The sequence below is a fragment of the Centrocercus urophasianus genome, unplaced genomic scaffold (assembly GCF_019232065.1).
Source record: "Centrocercus urophasianus isolate 14NV4802_14NV808 unplaced genomic scaffold, USGS_Curo_1.0 seq_13, whole genome shotgun sequence".
Classification (NCBI taxonomy): domain Eukaryota; kingdom Metazoa; phylum Chordata; class Aves; order Galliformes; family Phasianidae; genus Centrocercus; species Centrocercus urophasianus.
Window position 1 is genome coordinate 52,707,183 of NW_024884475.1, and position 22,700 is coordinate 52,729,882.

The window sequence follows — 22,700 nt, forward strand, 5'->3', positions numbered from 1 at the left end:
TGTCTGGTTTGAGGAAGGTTTTGAGCTTTATCTGCTTCTTTAAGTACCTTTGTAACTTGGTGATATCTTCATTGTGAGGCACTCAAAGCTTGCAGGTTCCATCTCTGGTCTGATTGAAGCTCTGTGATCTCTAGTAGCGGCTGCCTATGTGTGCTTCAGGTAGAGAGGATGCCATGCAATAACTAGTACTGGGTGAGGTCTGCCTTTCCTCCTTAGCTGGGGCACATCAAAGATGGTTGATCAGCAGGGTGTTGATGTGCCATGTTTGGAGAAGGTTTCTGGAGAAAGGGTGTATCCAGGCAAGCTCCAGTGGAGTTTAACAGTATCACTTGTATTCCCACTAGTTAACCTCTGCTGGAGCGCATCTAAGAAAGCTGGAGGGTGTGAAATGCTGGCTAGGGCTTGACTTCAAACTCAATGAATAATTATTAACAAAATTGAGAACATTACTTTTGATTCCTATATCTATGTAAAGCATGGTGCAAAAATGTCTTGCATTTGTATTCTATAGTTTTCTATGTGCTAATTAATATTTATGCAATGTATTGCTAATTGATATGTGAACTTGCTTTACAATAACCTCCTCCACTCATCTGTGGCAGGTCTTGCAATGTAAGTTAGGGAGCTATGCACCCCATTTTTTTTGCTTCATTCAGATTTCATACTGCTGTACTTAAAAAAATACAGCCTGCTGCCACCAAGGTAGGCCTTTCTTTATTGCCTGGTGCACTAACAGATGCTGTTATCACAAATAACTAGCAAATGTAACCAAGGATTCATTTATTAAGGTTACCAGGTGATGAAAACAAACTTAAGTAATATATTCTGTATTAAATAACATTATTAAATGTATTATAACCTTACCTTAAATACTAGTTCTCCTATCAGTCCATTCCATGACCCATCATCCTGAGGACTCCCATACTTGTGATCCGGAGCAACATAAATTTCATACTTAAAGCCAAGGTAACTGGCCAAAGCTTCCAGGACATCTATTGAGAAGCCCTGATACTTCTTTGGTTTTCCCAGAACATTCTCGGACACCATGACAAAGGGCTCTTCCTAAACAGAAAACAAATGGAGTGACTCTGTTAGTGGAACAAGGGCTTTCCCACTGAGGTGCCTTTCTTTCTTAAAGGACATAGTAAGTATTTAAATTATATACAACATTTTCCACTAAACGAGTACTGGGGTACCTCTGGCATCTTACAAAATGATAGTTTTGGCTTTTACTTCAATATAACTACCTCAAACTCCTGGTAAAATAAAACCCTCTATGACACTTTTTAAGTAAATCTCTTGTGACATTATAACATAGCTGCTTTTCAGCAATGCCTTCTGTCTGCACTTATGCTCAGCATGACAGATGTATGCTCATATGTCTGTCCGTAAATATGAAGGATTCTACCTTACTGCTGCTTCCCACCAACTGGGTAAACACTGTATCTGGTAAATGTGACTATTAATTCATGCCATAAGGAGTAAAAAGAGAGCAAAATGCACCAAGCTGCAGCAACATAAAATCTCTCTCCAGTATTTCTCGTCATGCTACTATGTTGCACATCTTACTATGCACTGGATGACTTGCTGCTTTTTAACTCTAGGCATACATTCGTTTTGGTTGGGGAGAATCAGACAGGAGACTTCAATTTCTATAAAGATAATGGGTGAATGCTCGTCAAAAGGATAGATAACAAAGGATTAGACTTGATAAGGAGAAGGTGGATTAAATTATCAGGTTACCAAGGAACACAATTCTGTTCTTCTTCTCTGTACTATTAAAGAAGTTACCTTTCTGATATTGCTCCTACAAAGAGGTGGTTTTGGCTAAGTTCTAAGTCCTTTTCTCCCCTTTCCCAGCTCCTTACGCTTTTTTATTACCCTTGTTCTTCCATTACCCTTAATATCTTGCAAAAATATAACACATACTTTGATTAGTAGATAGGTTATATTTAAGCTTTTTTTTTCCCTCTGTACCCATTCCCCACCATTCTCTCACTGTCTTGGTTACTCACAAGCATACAGGAGGAAAGGTATTATGCACCCCCTGTGCTTGTGGCCCAAGCTCTAGCCATATCACCACAGGTGATTTTGTCACTTATAACAATATTCTTACTTTCTTAGCATGCCACAACTAAGAATGAAGAAGAGTAGGGGAGAGGTACTTGGAATAAGGAAGGGTTTTCTTAAATGCCTGAATTAACAGTCATGGGAATAGCTACATTGTTGAATGCTGCCAATGAAACGAGTGAGCAACTGGACTGTAGTGGCAGTGTACTCTCTTTGATCTGCAGGCAAAGCAAAAAACAAAACAAAACAAAACAAAACTAAGTAACTGGGGAATGCTAGAGGCAAGAAGAAGGCAATGTGACATAAAGGGGAGGTGTGGACTAAGGTAAAATGCATCACATTTCAAGCACTCAAACTCTTTTGTCCATTAATTCATTATAGCTATAAAATTCTTAAAGAAATAAGCAACACCCCCTGATCTAGTGTAAGAGCATGAAATGTGTTATGACTGGTATACTTTTAGAACTAGCTCTCTTCTTGTGGGTAGAGCTACAATACACTTCTGTTATATTCACTTTAGAGGAGTCAGATGCTTTTTCCGACAATAAAAAATGATGGAAAAAAAAAAAAAAAAGAAGCCAGAACATTCTTTAAAAATGAAAAATCTAAAGCAAAATAAACTGTTGAAGATTATTCTCCAGCTCATCTCAATCCTCTTTTGCCCTTACTATGGTGAGATGAACTTTCTAGCTGGGAAGCTGTACACAAATTAAGTTAGTGAATACACATCTATTGTTTATTCAGATCAGAGAAATTGGTCTCTGCTGGGATTTACTGCAGCCATCAGGTCTCAGCTCAAACCTCAAATGGATGGCCTTATGTGCTTTTACTATGTTTGGAGCATGGTTTCAAAATTAGGTTATTTTAGGGGTAGATAGAACTCATAAAGCATATGAAAATGACTCATAAGTAATATCTGAATGCGCTCTGATGTATTACTTTCATTTTGATAATCTATATTCATTAACTGGAACTTAGGTTCATTACTTCTTCCCTAGCAAAAGTCAGAAGCGATAGGTGGAAAAAACAAAGCAAGAAACGAAGCTCAGTTGTGAGCAAGACTGTCCTTAGGAGCAACGAACATTAAATGACTCACAATGACTAAGCACAGCTCTGTAGACACATGAAGACGCACTGGGAGACTCAAGAACTTCAAGAAATATCTTGCAAATGCTAAGAAACTGCTCCCAGAAGAGAAATTCCATCTAATTACTGGATCTTGCAGTCCCTTTCCAGTGGCTACTAGATGACTAAGCAGAGCAGTTAGAACTTATGAGAAGCGATACCAAGCCTGACTTAGACTTAGAAACCATAACTAAAATATTTTCAGTCACAGGATGCTTTTGTCTGGTCTTCTTATCTTCATAATTACTTTTTCTCAACTCAAAAGAATAACCCCCCACTTTTACTTATGAGCTATTTGGCATTTCTTACCCCAAAAGATTTCACTGAAATAAGCAGACCCAAATACTTAATTCCTTCAACAGCTTTACTGACCGCTGTTTTGGGGATTGCATTTGGCTAGGAGTAGCGCAGCAGCTTGTTATTTTTAATTGAACAGCAATGTACATTACTTCACATTACAATCAATGACCAAAATTTAATTGAAACATTTACTTCTCTCATTACAGAAATACTCCCACTAGCAATGGTTATAAAAATCGCTGAAAAACATAGTACAATCTCCAGCCCTTAATAACATTAAAACAAAGATGAAGGTTTCCAACCCAGTGTAATTAAAGTATTATTTTCATTAAGTATCCCATTTTGCCAATGGCCCTAGTCACAATATTGGCAATAAATGCACCGTTCTTGGATCCTCTGCTTTTCAAAAAAAACCCAGAAAAATCAGTTGTACTAAGAGAAAAGTCCCTTTCTCTACAACTGAAACCTAGTTTGCATCCTAAAAGCTGAAGATGATGTTAGAGGAAGGCATTTACAATTTAGCCTTCGCTTGTCCCTGTCTTTACCCACAGACTTAGCATCGCTTCTTTCAATGACAGTTTTATCACGATGTTTGACGAGACACGAGTTCATTCAATCTGGTGAATAAACAGCACATTTAATGTGCTTTTTTTTTTTCTTTCAAATTCAGACTGTGGATTCTGTATTTATATCACTACTGGGATTAGATAAATTTTAAAATGTTAGCCACTTCGCCCTCCCTCCAGCGTCTCCTATCGCTTTGCAACAGGACTAAGGCTTCTTTCAAAGCCATCGATAGCCATAGTCTGTCAGGATGCAGCTGAACTCTGCGTATTGATTTTAATTCCAAATAACTTAATGCACCTAATAGCTCTTTCTGAACCATTACAGTTTATGATAGAAATATGGATTGAAGCTGGAATCGACTGGAGTGTTTTAGAGTATGTCCAACATCACAATGCCGGCGTTAACACAACTAGCTTAGACACGTGAATTGGCAAAAGAGTAGTATAGGTGTATTAACCAGCTGGGAGCTACATTACACTTCTCCCTGCGTCTATATGAGAGCTTCTACCTATAACACAGTCCTATAATAGTTCACAACATTGTGCTGTCATCAGTTCACCCTCTTCTCTGTCTTGCATAGAATGCCCGGCTAATTGTAATCACTGCGAGAACCTCTTTCTGCTTAAAAGCCAAATTCCCCGTCATTCTGTGACCTACAAGAAATGCCCAAAAACACCAACATACCCAGTGGAACAGATGGGTGAATGAAGGTCAATGACAAAGAAGGTAAGTGCTGAAGAGCTTTGGACCCTGTAATCCAGGACATACAGATAAATTAGCCTAGCCCTGCCACGCCGCTTCTACCTTGCTGTCAAACTGTCATCCTGGCCAGGGCCCAAAGACTTTCATTTCCTTGCTACACGCCTCATCTAGTGTACAGTGCCTACTACTTCATAAAAATGAATTTCAAATATTCATTAAAAAAAAAAATAAATAAAAGGAGCTGGGCTCTCCAGCAGTCCCTGAAATAAAAGTTCGCAAAGCAGATGGAAAACAGTAGGCACATACAGCATGAATAACTACATCATTTATGACCTACCTGTTTTAATGTAAGCTAGGTAGCTCTAACAGACACAGACCAGCCATTAAATAGCACCTTTGCCCAGTCACATACCAGGTTCAGTTTGGAGCTTGCACAGGCATGGTAGAAGGAAGAGGGATGAACAGGTTCTGCTTTCATCAAGGGATACTAGTTTCTGTCACTATATTAATTAGTCGCTGTAATTAGGAATATTTTCAATAGACCCCACTTGGAGTACACTGCCATGTGTAATGATAATGAAAAATTCACAGAGCTACCAAGTCATTTTCAAACGGAAAGCAAAAGCCACGTGCAAAAGGCTTGAGATGGGAAAATCAAACAGGAGGATTTTTGGGACTGGTCTATAGCAATTCGAAATCTCTGGCAAGGCAAGGGATACCTAATCAAAGCAGACTGCCCTGATGATTGTTTGTATGCTCATCACAGTGCTCACTTATCAACGCTGATCGATTAAAAGGGAGTGGCTGAAACGGCTCCTGTTCCCAATTTCTCCATGGTAAAGAAACTCTAAACAGATCTGGCAAGCCTCAGGAGAGAGATGGACAGGGCAGATGTCTGAGGGCGGGAGGCAATTTAGCAATCTTATTTTCTTCTGTCTCTGTTTGTGAGAAAGTAATGCACAAATACCACTCCTTTTCTATGCCTCGTTGCATTAGTGGTATTGCTTTCACTGCAATCCTATTAAAACACTCAGTGCTCTGATTTAGCACCCAACTATATTAAATACACTGAACTGCCATCTAGAGAGGGCATGTTTGCAGAGAGGAGAAATAACATTACTTTTCGTGGTAGGAAATGCAGTAGCTGCTCTGAGAGCTACACTTGCTTTACACGGGGAAGCATTTGCTCTAACTACCGAGCTTGCTTACTCCAAAAAAACAAAACAAAACAAAAAATTACAGAAACCTAAGCAACCAAAGAGCAATTCATTCCATTTGTTTATATATAACAACAACATTTTAGAGGAAAGAAAAAATACAGATGTGGCCAGCACACTTACAAAGACTTTTTCTTCCTTAATCTTCCTTAGATTAGAAATGAGCACACTATTACTAACACTTGTAATAATAAACAGCAGTTTATTTGTTTTTTAATAAAGGGTCAAAGTTTCTGTTTCAGTAAATGCTGAGCTGAAGTCTGACCTTAGCTTCACAAATTGGAAATCTGCTCCACACAAAGACATGCCGTTAATGACTGACTTTTCCAAGAGATCAAGCCAGTCTCATCAGTAAGTAATACGGAATGATTGCTTTTGAGTAAAAAAACCTGGAGTCGCTATGAAAAATAGTAAATAATGTGCCTAATTATATCACACCTCATCACCCTTGATGCTTTCAAGGATGGATTAATTTACCAATGAAATGAACACATCTACCGCTGTTGCCATAATTAACTACCATTTCACTGCATGTTTTTCATCATGTCTTTGTTTATGAAGGAACCATTTTTTTCCAACTTCCTTCTGCAGGTGGATATATGGGTAACAAAAAGGAAGAAAAAAAAAATAAAATCACAAGGCATGGGGAAGTGTTGCTGACTAGAAAATTACACATTTTTTATAACTAGCAAAGACATAATCTAAAACTGGAGATCATTTTGAAATATTTGAATTATAGCACATAAGGGAAATATCAAACACGTTACTAAGTTACAGCGTCTAGAGATTTTTAAAAAAGACTACAAAAACTACATTACATACTACTTTTGGCCATTTATGCCTGTGAGTTTGAGTGGCGGAAAGAAGGATTTATCCCTTGCCAATACAAAAGTAAAATATCTTCCCTTAAAACGTAAATGCTATTGCTGATGAAGGTGGTCAAGTAATAATTCTTAACATTCACTACGATGCACAGTCCTCCATTGCTTCTCACTTTCTGTTCCTCTGATTACGCATACACTGTCTTATTTTATCTCTTTCATGCCTTTCTTTTTTCTTATCATTCTGAAAGCTGCTGCAGCTTCCTTTAAAGAACTTTTGTCACCTTATTAAAAGTGGAGTTGGAGGTCAACTCCCAAAGACAGCCTCAGCTTTTAGAAGTAGGACTTAGCCTTATGTGTCACTTTTCTCTGTCTGAGTAGGAAGTTCAGTAGACAAAAGGGACTAAAGATGCAGACCTCCTGCCAGCTCACGTCCGTAAAGATACTGTCCTCTTCCCGGTTTGTTTCTTACTTAATCTCATTCACAGTCATGCCCTTAATGCCACTGTTTGAGAATTAACCTATTCCACATATGAGAATGTTTTCCCAAGTGTTGCTGTTGCATTTATATTATTCACTTCTCCCACGCTTGTCTATGCTTTTACCAGCCCTCTTGTTTCCTGCAGTGCCCACCTGGAGCCAAGGGTCACCAACCCGCCTCTAGCGCATCTAGCTTTCTGTGAGCAAAGCAAGTAGTAGCAAGCAAGACATCATACGTGCAGAGATATGATAAAGGATACCTCAGCATTGCTCGCCCTCATAATTTTCCTCCTCCCACCCGCATTTCAGATTAATCTGGATATGAAAACGCATACCTCTGTTTGGTTGCCATATCTTCCATTTCCAAAGTCTCAAATGTAATTTTTCACATCTCCAGCAAGTTATGCCTCACACGCTCTCAGAAAAGGCACTGTACACCTATACTTTTCAGCAAGTTGTTAATTCTTTAAAACACACAATTTAAAACTTGTGCCTTTTCAAACAGCTGGAGTTTATTTTTGAAACGTGATTTAGACCTGTTGGCCTATTCATTGCCAAACAGGCCGAATCTCATTTTGTTGCTGATGGTTGAACATTCATATGAATAATTCATTAATTGCCACAGCTCGTAAAACGATGTTAGGAGAATATCTGTTTTATTCCAGCTGCCATTAGATAAAACCGAACACCTGAAAATGAGGAGGATACAGTGAAATTGCCAAAATGGATATCCAGCTACATTTGTATTTAGATTATTGTTCATTCAGAACACTTTCTATTGGGTATGAGTTATTATTCTGACCTTTCACCGAACTCCACTTCTGAATCGCAGAATACTTTACAGAAATTCACTAGCAAGTTACTTGAACTCAGAAGTAGCTCATCTAACAAAGTTCAAACTTGGGTTTCACATGGACAGTCAGTTCAAGACAGAAGAAAATGATCATCAAACAAAATTAACCTATTCTACAAGTGCAGAAAGGTGCTAACCCAAGTCAAACATAACAAAAGATAGAATTGCATATATGCAGACAGTATTACAGTTCTCCCCAGAATAAAACACAAAGAACTGTTTCTTATTCCTGCTTAAGAAAAAGTGAGAATTTATAAATAAATCATTTAATTTTAACAGAAATATATTGACTCAACTGAAAAACTCAAAAAAAAAAAAAAAAAAAAAAAAAAAAAAAAAAAAAAAAAAAAAAAGGAAAAGGAAGGAAGGATGAAAACAAACTCACTGCTAAAGTAAAGTCAGAGGGTGAAATCCCTCTTCTACCCAGATTCTTCAGGGCAGTTGTGAACCCGAAAGAATACCGTGCTTTCATCTATTACAAGAGTTTTGATTTGCATACGTTGCTCCAAAAATAACACATTCTATTTATGTTCATGGAAGCCACAGCAGATACAAAGAACACAAGAACACCATTTGGTAGAGCAAATTCCCAGCTAGAAAAAAAACACTACTTTTCAATGCAGTCATCACCATTAACTGTACATTTTTTGCCAGCTACAATAAGAGCCTGTGTGCTCCACTCAGAAAAAATCTGCACCAACAGAGAGACCCTCTGGTTCTGTCACCGTTACTGAAATGCAATACCCATCGCCTCACTGTGCTGAAGTCCACTGTCCATAAATGTTCAGCAAGCAAAGAACATCAGCAGGTGCTATTTTTATCAGTGGGGAGTTATCCATTGACACATTTCTGCTTCATATGCACTTCTGTGTCAAACGCTATTTTGTCACACTGCGCCTCTGCTGCCATCTCTTGCTCAATAACAAAATATAAGGGAATATTGGCAGGAAGGTTCAATCTCCACTCCATACTGGCAACATCCACATCTCACATTGTAGATCAACATAATAAAATAGGAGGCATTACTTTTGGATCAGCCCTCTTAGTTCCACTGACTTCAACGAAGCAAACATTTGATCAAACTATAACTTGAAAGGATTATTCTATTTCATAAGATAAATTGACTTAAAAGCAACTTTCCTTTGATAGTTGCTCTAAAATAAATAAATACTAACGGCATTCCTGTTTGTGTCTTTGGCGACCAGATTTTTCTAAGATCCAATGGAATACCAAGAAATTGAGGGACTACAAGTCTAATTTTCAAAACAGGAAAAAACAACTATGAATACATTGCTTGTACAATTTTGTTTCATTTCCTCAGCGTCATGTCATCCCGTCTAGGACTTGACTCAATTCCAAACACCGTACTAATTTTTTAATTCGACTCCAGTAAAAGTAACTTAATTGATCCATTGCGATAAGCTGTGTGAATAAAGATGGGAACCAAGCTAAGGTTAGTAACATGTAAAGGCTATATAGATTTATCCTAAAGCAATGTTTACAAGCAACATCTAACATCACTTACGCGTGAAGTAGTGATATGCTAATGACGGGTGTCTTAATTCTAAAATCAAAACAAGATTTACACACTAGCGTATCTTCATGAGTAACCCTTACTCACTCATTGTAAGAGCAGTAAGAGCAACTGCTGTAGGGTAAGCACCCTAAATAATGCTCTGGCGCCCACTGGGGTGGCGGTAATACCTGTGGGCATCCAAAGATTGGAGGAGTCTAGAAATAATTGGTACACAGTTAACATGCTCCTTGCTTCTCATCTTTACCAAATAAAACTCAATGAACCTCAGCTTCTAGCATGTTTCAAAGATCATTTTGTCAAGATAGCAGTCAGTGATCACACACAGCTTCACAGTTTAAAACAATTGTTTCTGTTATGAAGCTGGTATGAGCCATTCCCATCTTCCTCCTGTACTGCCTTAATTGCATGCTCTACGTAAAAGATGAGTCAGTTTGAAAAACAATAACTTAGTGGATTTTAACAGAGTAGAATTCAGAGTAGTAGTGTTTTTATTAGCTGTGCTTTTAAACTCACAAGTTTAGTTAAAGTCAAAGCAGAAATGTGATTGCACCACGTGAAGAGAGGAGCCTGAGCTGGCATGGGACGTGCACTGAACTTCACACATCTGCCTTTTGTTTTCATTGTTAGCTTATAAGCTGTGCAACAATTTGTGTCAGACTATACTCAGTTTGGCATGGCAACAGTAAAGCTACAAGTTGCTACACGAGTTAGGGAATTGTAGCTAACAGCATTCTATGTTACTTCATCAGTTCATGTGGTTGCATTATCTACTTCAGAATGCACCCGAGAAAGAAAAATGGGTTACAGTAAATTTGGTTCACCTGCTGAATTGATATTTTCTGATTTTTTTAAATTACTTTTTAAAAACTTGTGTGGAAATCAATCCCTAGCGCTGGTATTGACATGCAGAAGTTAGGTGTCTGTTTGTTGAAAATATTCTCAATAAAAATGGGTTAAATATTGTACCTAATAAAAACCCTTCCAAATTACCCTCTGATAAGAAGACAAGGCAAAAAATAAACATTCCTTGTAGTGCAAAACGAAGAACATCTCTGCTTACCAACACGGTCACCACTCGCAGAACCACTCCTCGCATGTTATTCTCCAACTTTCTGTCTGTTAGGGACCCATTCAGACCGGTGATGGGATTCCAGCAGCCAAGCTGAAAGAGAAGGCAGAGGTTATTTCCGCGTTGCCCATAAAACCGCACATTCCTCTCAGGCACCTTCAAGCAGGAGTGTAGGAAATACACAGAGTTCCTTCTAGAATCAATGGGACAGAAAGTCGGATAAGGGTTTGCACATGAATTTATCTCTAAACTCCAAATGAAGCAATTAGGTATATCAGTTTGTGCCTTTAAATACCAGAGTGTAATGGATGACAGAATCCAGCATTTGGAGGAATATGTATTGCTTTTGAAGCGCTTGGCGAGGATTTATTGCGTGGAAGAATATTAATAGAAAATAATTGAAATGTGGTAAGGCTGTAAAAAAAGAAAAAAAAAAAAAAAAAAAAGATACTTCCACCTGACTTCCACTGATACGCTAATTGGAGAAATAATAGCGACCATAATTTCAATGTGCTGCCTGCTCCAGCCTGTCGCTCCTAGTGGAACTCCAACAAAAGGGATTAACTACATTTAATTAAAACTTATATTACTCTTTGGTAATGAAATAGCAGTGATTTTTAGCCAAGATAAAGATTCCATTTAAAGATGACTAAGAAAAAGACACGTAGGCACACCAGAGTGCTGAGAAAGGACTCCAACAGATAGTGGAGAGGAAGGAACGCAGCTATGAGACGCTTTGCCCCGATGCTATCATATCTGATGGCTTTCTATGGATAGAAGCAGCTCAGGGGTATCTGTAAGACTAACGTCCTTCCAGTCTGACAAGTAGATACTGAACTCTAATTTATTTTCTGAAGCATAACTTCACTACATTCTTACGTGAAGGTAGATGATTATTTCAGATACAGAGAAATTAATTAACTGGCCACTCAACTGTTGGTCACATGTACAAGCATCACCAGTCTCATTTCTAAAACACAATGCAAAACTCATCTGGCCTCTAAAAATATCGGCATTAAATTCAAAAACCAACAGAAGAACGACTGACTCCAGCAGACCTCAGAGTCAGTTCTGCTTACTCAGTACCTCCTCCACATCATTCCTAGCTATTAACGGTTGTACCGAGGGATTGCTGACGTTCCAGATCCTCATTCCTCCTCTGCCAGAGGTGTCCAATAGCTTCAGATGAAAAACCTAACAGCTCTAGCATGTTACCAGTAATAGTGCTCAGTGAATGTACTGTATATTTAGGCACCGTACACTGTGTGGAATAAATCACTGCCATACTTATAAAGCAAAGTATTCCTCAGTCTCCATTTTTATTTGTTTATTTACGTATTAGAAACATTGAAAACAAACTAAGTTCAGAATAAAAGTACACAAAATTATTTCAGAGACTGTCATTCTCAGTCACATCAAGACACTAATTAGAAGTTGGTTCAAATTAGCATATCCAAATGTGTTGAAAGTCTAATTACCATGGATACAGTACAGTCTTTGCCAGACTTCTGTGAAGAACCTTCGTATCCTTTTGAGGTTAAAGTCCATTTTCAATTACATACATCAATGTGTACATATTAATATAGGGAAGTTTTCAGCTTGGACCTTTTTACTTTCTTAAGCAAAAAAACCCCAGCGTAACCAATTGCTATAAATTTAGCAGTTTTCCTTTAAGATGACACATTTCATTTTCAATTATTGTTCATCTAATTTCCAGTTCACTTGTTCCTTTATGCAGCGCAGTCACGATGGAGACGAATGTGCAAGGCCATGCCAGTAAAGTCAAAATTGATTTTGAGTGGGAGCTGCTTACTGTTATTAGGCAAAAATGAATCAACATTTATTGATGACAAGTTCAGCATGTCTCTGCAGCTAAAGCAAACGCTAACTTTGCTGAAACAGCAAGATGGGAGCTGTTGTGAGGCTTCCTCTACAGCTTTACCTCTCTCTTTGCTGTTTCTGCAAAATATCTGCTGCTAGGTTTATGTCCTCCTTTTGTTCTGTTTCTGAGAGTTGAAAGGAGAGACTAGATTTGACAGATTTAACAGAATCTCACCTTAATTCAAGTTGATCTGTGTAGAAGAATATGGACAGCTACTGAGCACAGTACCTGTCTTCTCCGTACCACGTAAATTTAGCTATTTATACTGCTTTGTACTTCAGATGAAATTCCTACTAATTAAATGACAGTGTTTACTCTGCTACATTCTGATGCAAAATGATGAAGATGGAAGAGCTGACAGTGAGCTGCCTCATTTGCTTTCCAGTTTCCAATCTCATCCCACTTCCCAGCTTGTTACCCCTGCTACTATAATCATTAGCGAGGGTTTGCCTCCGCTTTTTCTCTGGCAGAGACAAAAACTTGACTTCCTTTAACAAAGGTGCTTCATTACTAGAAATTTTTGCCTCTATGAACTATGCGTGTGGAAGGTATACAATTTGTAATCAATATAAATCTATAAAAATCTATATTATATTTCTAGTTTCCAGACACAGATTCATACAGAACTCAGAATGCTAAAATCCATAGTGTCTCCAAGACAGAGCTCACGGGCAGATTTTTATCCCCAGCTTCCACATTCCAACACACAATTCAAGCATTCTGTACTAAATCAGTGGACTCCTATGAGCATCCTTGAGCTTCCACCTTCTTTTGGCAGTGTGACATAAAGCTTTAAATTTTGTCAATTTTTTGACAACTTGGTGGGCTGGTGAGATCGCAGTTGAGAACAGACACACATAATAGTTGAAACCAGCGTATGGGTGCAAATGCATTACTTATGCACACTGACGATAATTACTTGAGATCCTATGGAGTTCTATTGGTTAAACTAACAGAAAACATAGATGAATCAGTCTGAACTCAGACTGCATGTATGCAGCAACACTGCAAAGGAGTAGAAAACACCCCAGAGAAGTTGCAAAGAAAATATGAAAGATAGAAAATCATTACATGTGCAACCAGAATCGATTAAGACGCCAAGACTAGTATCGCTCCTTTTTCCTTGATTTCCTTGGCCTCCTTTAAAACAAACAAACAAAAAGCTCACAAGATGTCAGTTTTACTACAAGGAGTACGAGAAAACATTTGCAGTGGCAGTGGTCTCCACAGAGCATTTCTAATAAGCTGCTCCGTTAGAGGCACATATCAGAGCCAATCGCTTGTGCAAACACCACCCTCCTTGCCTGCAGTTCTGGTACTCTCTTCTCAGTTTTCACCTTGGTCCAACCTGCTGTTGGAACTGATATTTTCTGAGTTAGGACTGCAGGAGAAGAAATATTCGTTAAGAATACCCAGCTTCATTTCAAAATACAGTAAATTCAAGCAAATAGAAGAGATACCACAAACCTCTCATGAGACAGCATTCAACTCTAAATTCCAGGTGTTCTGGGAAGACTCAAAAATAGAATACACAGCAGAAAAATCACAAAGACACTTTTCTGTTATCATTGTGTGACGGGTGGATTCAGCATTTTCAAAGCTTGTTGGACACCATTTCAAGCAAAATTCAAGTAGGAGTATGTGAAGACAGCTTTGCAGAGAATACGCCTGATTACTCTTGTAATGCTAACATGATGGAACGTACAGCAGTAATAGCAGGATGACACAAACGAAAACTGCAGCAAAGGAGGACAAGCCCAAACATAGCAGCCACAGACACAAAAACAAAGGGAGAAAACTTGCTCACCTTTAAAAGGCCTCAGATAAGCAGGCATCTCCAATGAGAAACCACCACCTCTACCGCCAACGTTTAATAGAGGTCTGGGAAGGGGTGCATTCTGGCTCCACCTGTGCCATTCACTTAGGTACATTGTATGCACCTGAGCTCCCCCAGGTTGGCCCTGCCTTCCCACCAGGTGCTTAATCACTGCTTCAGGCTGTGACTAAACATCTCCACTACAACTCTTGTCTCATTTGGGATTTAATATATCTGAGTAACTGTGAAATCAGAGACCAAATCACAGAAGAAAAGCCGCAAAATATGCATTTTATCTGTTGTTCAGATACTGCGAGCAAAAGTTGAGGGAGACGCTCTTTTACCTGAGTAAAGTCCCGTTAGTTTAGCTTCCCAGCAAACATCCAATGTCCAGTCAACCACATCTGTAAAATGTCTGGTGGCCATGGGTTAATCAGTGTTCTGGTAATCCTGGCACTGATAAAAAATGAAGACTGGTTTTGCTGTCCACAACCATTTCCTAATGAATATGGTTAGCTGGAAGGATGTGCTTAACCTCACTGGAGCTTAGGTAACAGCAAATAATAAGTTGTTCGAATCAATAGAAAATACTGTGTTTAACAAATTGTATAATGTATAGCAGCACTTGTAATACCTAAATTCTGTGTAAGGAAGCTATATAATTACTTTTTACTGCATGTTTTATCGTTCTGTCTCTGGACTAGAAGGAATGACTCGCCCCTAGACTCACTCTACTGTTTTCAAGATGTGTTAGGAGCATGTGAGCACACAAGTTCAGTTTTAAATTCAGAACCTCAAGGAACATAACTGCAGCTCTCCAAGTGCTCAGTTTGTTTTATTAGCCTATCATAGACAAGTGCAAAAGACCTAATTATGGATTTCTTTCATCAAAGCCAAAGCACACAATCAAATAACACAGCTAATAAAATGCTTCACTTTGGAGCTTGCCCAAAACTCCTCAGTTTTTTGAACAGAAATAAAGAAGCTAATGGAAATCTACCTGCTGGTAATGTGCTGTTTGTTTTCCTTCCAGCTTTTGACTTAGTATTTTCTCAAGGCTTTGTGCACCCAGACTAGTGCCAGAAATTATAACTGAAAGTTTTATACCACTGACAAATATAGGGAGAGAAAAGCATACACTACGTAACTGCTCTCACAACTTGCACTCCACTTATGAAGGACAGCCTAGTGCTTAGGCCAAGTTTCCAGAGGAACTCTAGTGGTCTGATTTTTGGAAAGCATAATAAATAACCACATCTCAAAGGTAATGAACCATTTCTGTGAGCTAGTGGTGTCATTGCAAAGTTCCCTCCCTTTTTTACGCCCTTCATCTCTAGCCTATTTGCACTGTTACTACTTTTCCTTTCATTTGAAATTTGGTGGTTTTAATCCATCATTTCCCACTACTAATTGTCTTTTTTATTTTCAGAAAACATCTTTTTTCCTTCTCAGGTCTTCTGTGTTTATCCAGTATTTTCCCAGCAGCTCATAACCTGTAGTTATCTTGCTCTTTCCTGCATTGCAATTACTCCTGCAATTTCGCTGTATATATCCAGCACGCTTTCTTTCTTCTCTGCTTTTCTTTCCCTTGATCTTCTCCTGTGTTTCCAATGACCTTTTTGGATTGGTAGAGGGATCTAGATTTTCTCCTGGGTTGGTAAAGGGACCTAAGATTTTTCTTGCTTTTACTTCATCCTGCTTTGACTTATCTTTCAATCACTTTGTGCCCCTTCTTTCTCTTTAGCCCTTGAATCTCCTTTTCTCTCAGGTAGTTTCCTCTCCCAGGAAAATTCCCCTCACCTCCTGCTCCCCCACTTGCGTTATGATGGACACAGGACTTAACTATATACATTGAAGTATGGCCTTGCTTTCCTCTTTCAAATTTTTATCACTCCTTTTCCCCAAAATACTTATTTTGCCTTTTCCTCAAAGATCCAAACAGGGATATTAAGGGATCAGATGGCAATCTCTTTCCCACTGCTTCTGTATTTTGATGGAAGTCACAGACTCAAAAGAGTCTCTTTGACCTAGATATCATCCCTTTGCTGTCTGATAAATCGACTATCAATTACCCAGTAAAATCTCCCCTGGAAATCCCAGTGGTGCCTGGGGATTGCCATGACCCCATGCATTCACAGGGAGAGCATCGGTATTTCTTTAGTGGTGTAGTACCACTACCCATATTACAGAGAAAGCACATGCTTACAAGCTACTAGCATGTTCAAGTGTATTTCGAATGGTAAAATGACCTTTATAAGGAGGTGAGTTTTGCTTTCTATTTGCTGAAAATTGAGGTAAGAATGCAGTGGCCGGCAGCTGGAATTTTCAGTCAACAGCTGTAGCGAAGCCAGTAAACACCCAGACATTATCATAGAGCCTGACTTGGCAGTATATTGCCCAGAAAACACAGTGCACAGGAGAAGATGAGAAGGATAAAAAAAATTCACTGAAGATAGCAGTCGTTAAATCTAACATCTACTTAAACACGTTGTATTTTTGTTTTTAACAGTATTTTCTTGCTGTCTGGAGACAATGTTACCACCTCATTATAGTTTATTAGGTAATATAAAGTAACTTAAAATGGCATTATGACAACCTTCCTCCTCCAAATAAAGAAAAAGCATTACTCTTCCCCCAGCATACGTGTTTATGCTGTCAGAGTAAAATTCATTAATATTGTTGTCATAACACATGGAAAGTTTGCTCACCAATGTCTGGACTAATCCAGGGAATTGAAAATACCAATTAAACTCAGGTTTATGGGCAGATTAAATACCCCGTTTGATTTTCAAATGCAAAATATAACTGCTTTCTCATTAAGAATTTTAAAAGTTTATACAGAAGTCTTTTATCTAAATCATGCAAGTTCTAAATAAAGCAAAGAATAAGTAAATAGATTTATAACTGGAGTTTCTGCATTCTATGCTGGTACATCCCTACATCATTATGAAATCAAAGAGGAAAGTACTCAGTACATTAGACCATGACATATAGGACTCTGGTACCACTGAAAAACATTTGATCAAGCCTGATCAGCAGCAAACAATGAGAAATGCTATTTTTCACTGAACTGCACAAAACTCCCTCTCTACTGTAAATATCAAGATGTGCAATGCACATTTCAGATTCTCATCAATTTCCTGATAGCATATGAACATTCAATAGACTCTCAGCTTTTCCTTCAGCTCACTGAGATGCTTTTTGGGGATTTGATTTCTTAGCAAGGGTATGGCATAGTGGAATGTATTTGCACTGTTGCAGGACTTAAAAATTCTGAGGGCAGTGCTTTTTTTTTTTTTTTTTTTTTGCATTTTTTGCATTTACAATGAATCAAAATTGCAATAGACAAACCCAACACTATTTTACTATTTTATTTGGGCCCCTCACTACAAGAAAGACATTGAGGCCCTGGAACGTGTCCAGAGAAGGGCAACAAAACTGGTGAGGGGTCTGGAGCACAAACCTTATGAGGAGCGGCTGAGGGAGCTGGGATTGTTCAGTCTGGAGAAGAGGAGACTCAGGAGAGACCTCATTGCACTCTACAACTTCCTGAAAGGAGATTGTGGTGCAAAAGGGTCTGGCCTCTTCTCCCAGGCTAATAGTAGGACCCGAGGAAACGGCCAGAAGTTATACCAGAGGAGGTTTAGGTTGGACATTAGGAGAAACTTTTTCTCTCAAAGGGTGGTCAGGCACCCTTTGAGAGGTGGTGGAGTCACCATCCCTGGTGGTGTTCAAGAGGCGCCTGGATGAGGAGCTACAAGAGATGGTTTAGTAGCTTGTGGTACTAATAGGAATGGGAGGGTGGTTGGACTAGACGATCTTGCAGGTCTTTTCCAACCTTGTGATTCTGTGGGTTTCACAGGTTCTTACTTAGAGAGAAGTGGGTTTAGGAGCAGGCCCAATAAACCACAGAAAGGAATCTTTCAGAGCAGAGCAAATTGGCCAGACTTGAACACCTCGCTTCTGTAACAGAGTGCTGGCTGGCACCAAGTGACTTGGACATCTCCACTCTGCATTGCAGTCAGCGTGGTGAGCAGGCATGCGGGGAAGCACCTAGGATTTTTCTGGATGACAATGAAAAATTCCTTTTGAATATAACTACAGAATTAGAGGTCTGGGAGTCAGTTCTGAAAAGAGCATCAGTTTCATTGCTCTTCCAGCTGCAAGAAAAAAGAAAGGCTCCAGCCCAGGAGCTAAATAACAGCAATAGTGTTATTATATTGCAAAAATAACAATTTTTGCAATACAGACCTGTGTACTACAGAAATCTGTGCTTGTATTAAAGAAGGCTGACAAGGAGTGATGCGTTTAAGTATGCGCAGGGCCCAGTGAGGGTACATAACATCCAGATGGATCTCAGTGTTACCTCTTTAGCCCTGTTTTTGAAGTATAAAGGAGGTTATCATACCACTGCTTGCACGATGAACTCTACATCTGATTATCTTTTCATATGAAGCAAAATGTTATGAATTCCAATTTTTTTTCAGATATAACATATGGAAATCTTCCCTTTCTTTTGGAAAAGGATTTTTTTTTTTTTTAAAGGATTTTAAATGACACAAAACTCCACTGCTACTTATTCACAAGCAGACATATTTGTACTGATTTGAGCTAATCAATGCTCCCTGGGTAGTACTCCTGCATTGGTTTTCATGATGCATGAAAAACAAGAGTTGCCTTTGCAGGACTTGGTAATGCATGGCAAATATTCCTAGAATGGACATACCTGCAAATATATCATTTGAAAACCTTGAAGAGAGAACTACCTCATTTTTAAACTTATGCTTAGCATATTTGACATTCCATGAAGTTCTTCAGAATGAGATACAGAATAAGACAGACAAAAAAATAAAAAATTAAAATAAATAAATAAATAAATAAATATATGGAAGACGATGATGTACTGGCATGAAAACACTTCTTTCAGCTGCCAAATATGAGGCCTCAGAAAGGCTGAAATTATACTACTTTTGTTCTAAAGAGCACATGCAACTCACTATCTTCTCAGACGCATTCACTTCTCATTACCAATGTGAGAGACAAAGGATTAAGTACAGAGGTAGTATGAGAACATGCTCCACTGTCTGCTACATATGATACACCTATCTTAAAGCATATTTGTACCTGTCTAGAAGCTTTTCAGACTTATGCCACTTTAAAGAAGTTTGCACTCTCTGTGCAGCATGGAAAAATTTGTCAGTCCTCCTTAAGTGTAGTACAAAGAACGATGTGATCTCCTATTCCTACATCTCCTACTCACACATGCCAGCACAGTATGATTCCTAGGGACATGAACAATAAAACACCTGCTCACAAAGCATCAATGCTGACCAAAAAATAACGTGAACACACTCAGCTGATGGAGAACAAGAAATTCACATGAAACTTCTGCCAGCTTAACTCGTTTATATTTTTACATGCATGTATCAAAACACTCCTGAAAATGCCTGAAGAATGAAAACCTTTGGTGAAAAAGCTGTTATTGGAAAATAGTCTTCAAGTTCCTCGCTATAGAGAATAAACATGGCAGTGCAACAAGCACAGCACTAGACAGTAAATTGCTATCCGTTGATTCCCCACATTCCTGTGATGCTTAAATGAGAAACGCATAGATTAAAACAACCTTTGCTTACACATGGATCAATACTCCACTCCTAAAATCCAAGATTTATTTTTCCTGTTGGCAGAAAAAATAAAGAGGCTTATTAAGTTGGATATGTCACTGGCTTACTAGCTTGATGCTGGCTAGAAAATCAAAGAACATTTGATATGTAAGAAAACAGTATTCCAGTATAACCCCTGCTCACAGGGCGTATGGCTAATGTCACTGCTTTGCAGTGCGTTATGGACAAGGTATTACAAGTGAAGTATTTGATCGTATTTGTTGAGAACTTGGTGGTAAAGAAGTTTGTGGAGTGGAATTTTTCCCCCACTCCCTCATTACAAAGCAGCTTTCTTAGTACTCAGAGCTGATGCTGAAGAACCAAAAAGGTTCGGCACAGCAGTGACCAAGCAGAGTACCTGTACCAAGCAACAGCCTGGACTGTGTAAATGCACCTGGTGGATAAAACCCACAGCTAATAGGCAGTCTCCTGTCTTCTTTAAAGGAAGTGCCATCTTCTTCTTCTAAAGGGTGTTTTCACACCACAGGCAGAAAGGCTGGGTGTAAATTTGAGAAGATGGTCATGGCCGACACCAGGGTTGTGAAAGCATATGTTTTCCTATGAAATGCAACTGCAATGAGAACATACACGTTCAGCCACACTAATAAATGTCAGGCAGGTGCCAAGAGTGCACAGGCAGACCTTCAGCGTTAGGGTTTTGGCACTGTCTCATACCAGGGATCTGTCTCACCTTGGGGTCCGGATAATCCTTTCCCATATTTTCACTTCCAGATTACATCAGTTCCAAATGCACAGGCCTTTTTTTAGCATCAATAAACCATTACTAAAATTATGTATGTATTTACTTCTTTGCTAAAGCCCCTGACAGAACTATTACACTGATAATCAAACGTTAAACTGATAAGAATCAAAAGCAATTTCCTCTCTAACTAACAGCACCAACCTTCAACACAGAAAATACATTCAGCTTCTTTTCTTTCACATACCACAGGACATAATTGCCTATAAGAAAGTCTGTCGTCAAGTAAGACCTGTGCTCCTGCAGCCTTCTGATGCCCTCAGTGACCCCAGAGGCCACCAGGTAAAGTGTAATTCTGATTGCACAGTCCTTCTTACTGGCAGTGTACAGCATTCACAGCTGAAAGCTGGACTATACAATAGACAAACTATTAAAATCTTGACGTTACATTTGCATGCATTACATAACGCGCTGTTTAAGGCAAGTTTGGAACTCAAGTATTTACTGCTAATCAGTGCTTTGCCAAAAAGTAGCCAGACCCCAGCTAGATCTTCCAGAAGCAAGTTTGCCACACTAGAGAAGGTACAACTCTTTTCAGTGCTGAGAGCTTGCCTCAAAAGCTGACTCTTATCTATCTGGACTGCACTTGTCTGAGGGTTCTCTTTGGTATAATTGTGACAGCAAATTTTACTGGCTTAGATAAACTCAGAAAGAAGAAGAAATTATTGCGGTCACATGAGACTACAAAAGAAACTTCTGTAACTTATGATTTTCTAAACATTATAGCATTTCAAAATTTCACAGGCAAACTAACCTTTATTTCTGCTACCCTTGGTAAACGCACTGTAAGCCTACTACTTCAGGCTGAAGAGAAAATAAGAAATCAAAAAAGCCTATCACTTGGTATGATGTCTACTCATTGTCTAAAGCAGAGATAAAGGCAAGTTATTAACCTATCAGTATTAGTTTTGATTAAAACCCTTCAGACACTTTCATTGTCTGTGTTGACAGTAGCTATATATTATTCATTTTACCTGCATTTCATTATACTTCTAATATGCAATCATATTTTGCTACTGTGAACCTGAGTATAAGGCACTTGAGGCTAGATTCTTGGTTTGGCTATTTCAGCATATTTTAATGAAAATAATCTGCATTAGTCTAGCTGATGATCCCACCTTATCTCTACAACTGTGAAAACAACTATATTTTTTCCTAGAATAGGTGCTGAATATGTCTCGATTTTTAGTACAACACCTGGGGTTTATGCTCAGCTTCCTTTCGTCGCATAAAAACACTCATTCAAATGAGATTTTGTACAGCTAGAGGAAAAGTAAAATGCTTCTATGGAAGATGCAATAAAACTAAGTGAATAATTCATCTATTTTTCATATACAAACTTATTCATAGCATAATATCTTCTAATAGCTGCCGTTATGAGGTTGCAGGCAGTTTCTCCAGAGTGTTAAATAATCAGAAAACTTCACTAATTCATTTATCAGGACACATTGCACTTACAGAACAGTTTTGTCTCATGACAGGACTATCAGGTTTCTAGTATGAACATCTACCATTATCAATTCAATACTTCACTTTTAGAACCCGAGAAAATATAATCTATATAATTTCTATAGAAAGTGTTAGTAGTAACTTAGAATAAGCATTACACAGCATGCGATAGTTCCACTCAAAGTAGATGTCATTCTGAGTTTGTAGCATATTTGAAGATCTTGAACAACCGAGATTGAGTATGTTTTCAGGAAAACAAGTAGCAGTAAGTCCAAGCCCTTTGCATCTAAACATACCCAAACCAGTCTTTATCATATTTAAAATAATATTAAAAATAATGAAAGGAAAAAATATAGATCTGAAAGGTTGAAGAAGGTTATCCTTCCCAT

The 22,700-nt window shown here is 38.5% G+C and overlaps 1 protein-coding gene across 2 annotated transcripts in view; it reads right to left on the reverse strand.

Annotated features, from left to right (window-relative positions):
• GRID2 (glutamate ionotropic receptor delta type subunit 2) overlaps positions 1-22,700 on the reverse strand; it is a 685,769-nt gene that overhangs the window by 130,545 nt on the left and 532,524 nt on the right. For both annotated transcript variants that reach the window (XM_042812758.1, XM_042812757.1), the window contains 2 exons: positions 10,733-10,834; positions 865-1,062 (listed from right to left, as the gene is read on the reverse strand). In XM_042812758.1, the coding sequence (XP_042668692.1) occupies positions 865-1,062; positions 10,733-10,834 (300 nt within the window). The remainder of the gene's footprint in view (positions 1-864; positions 1,063-10,732; positions 10,835-22,700) is intronic.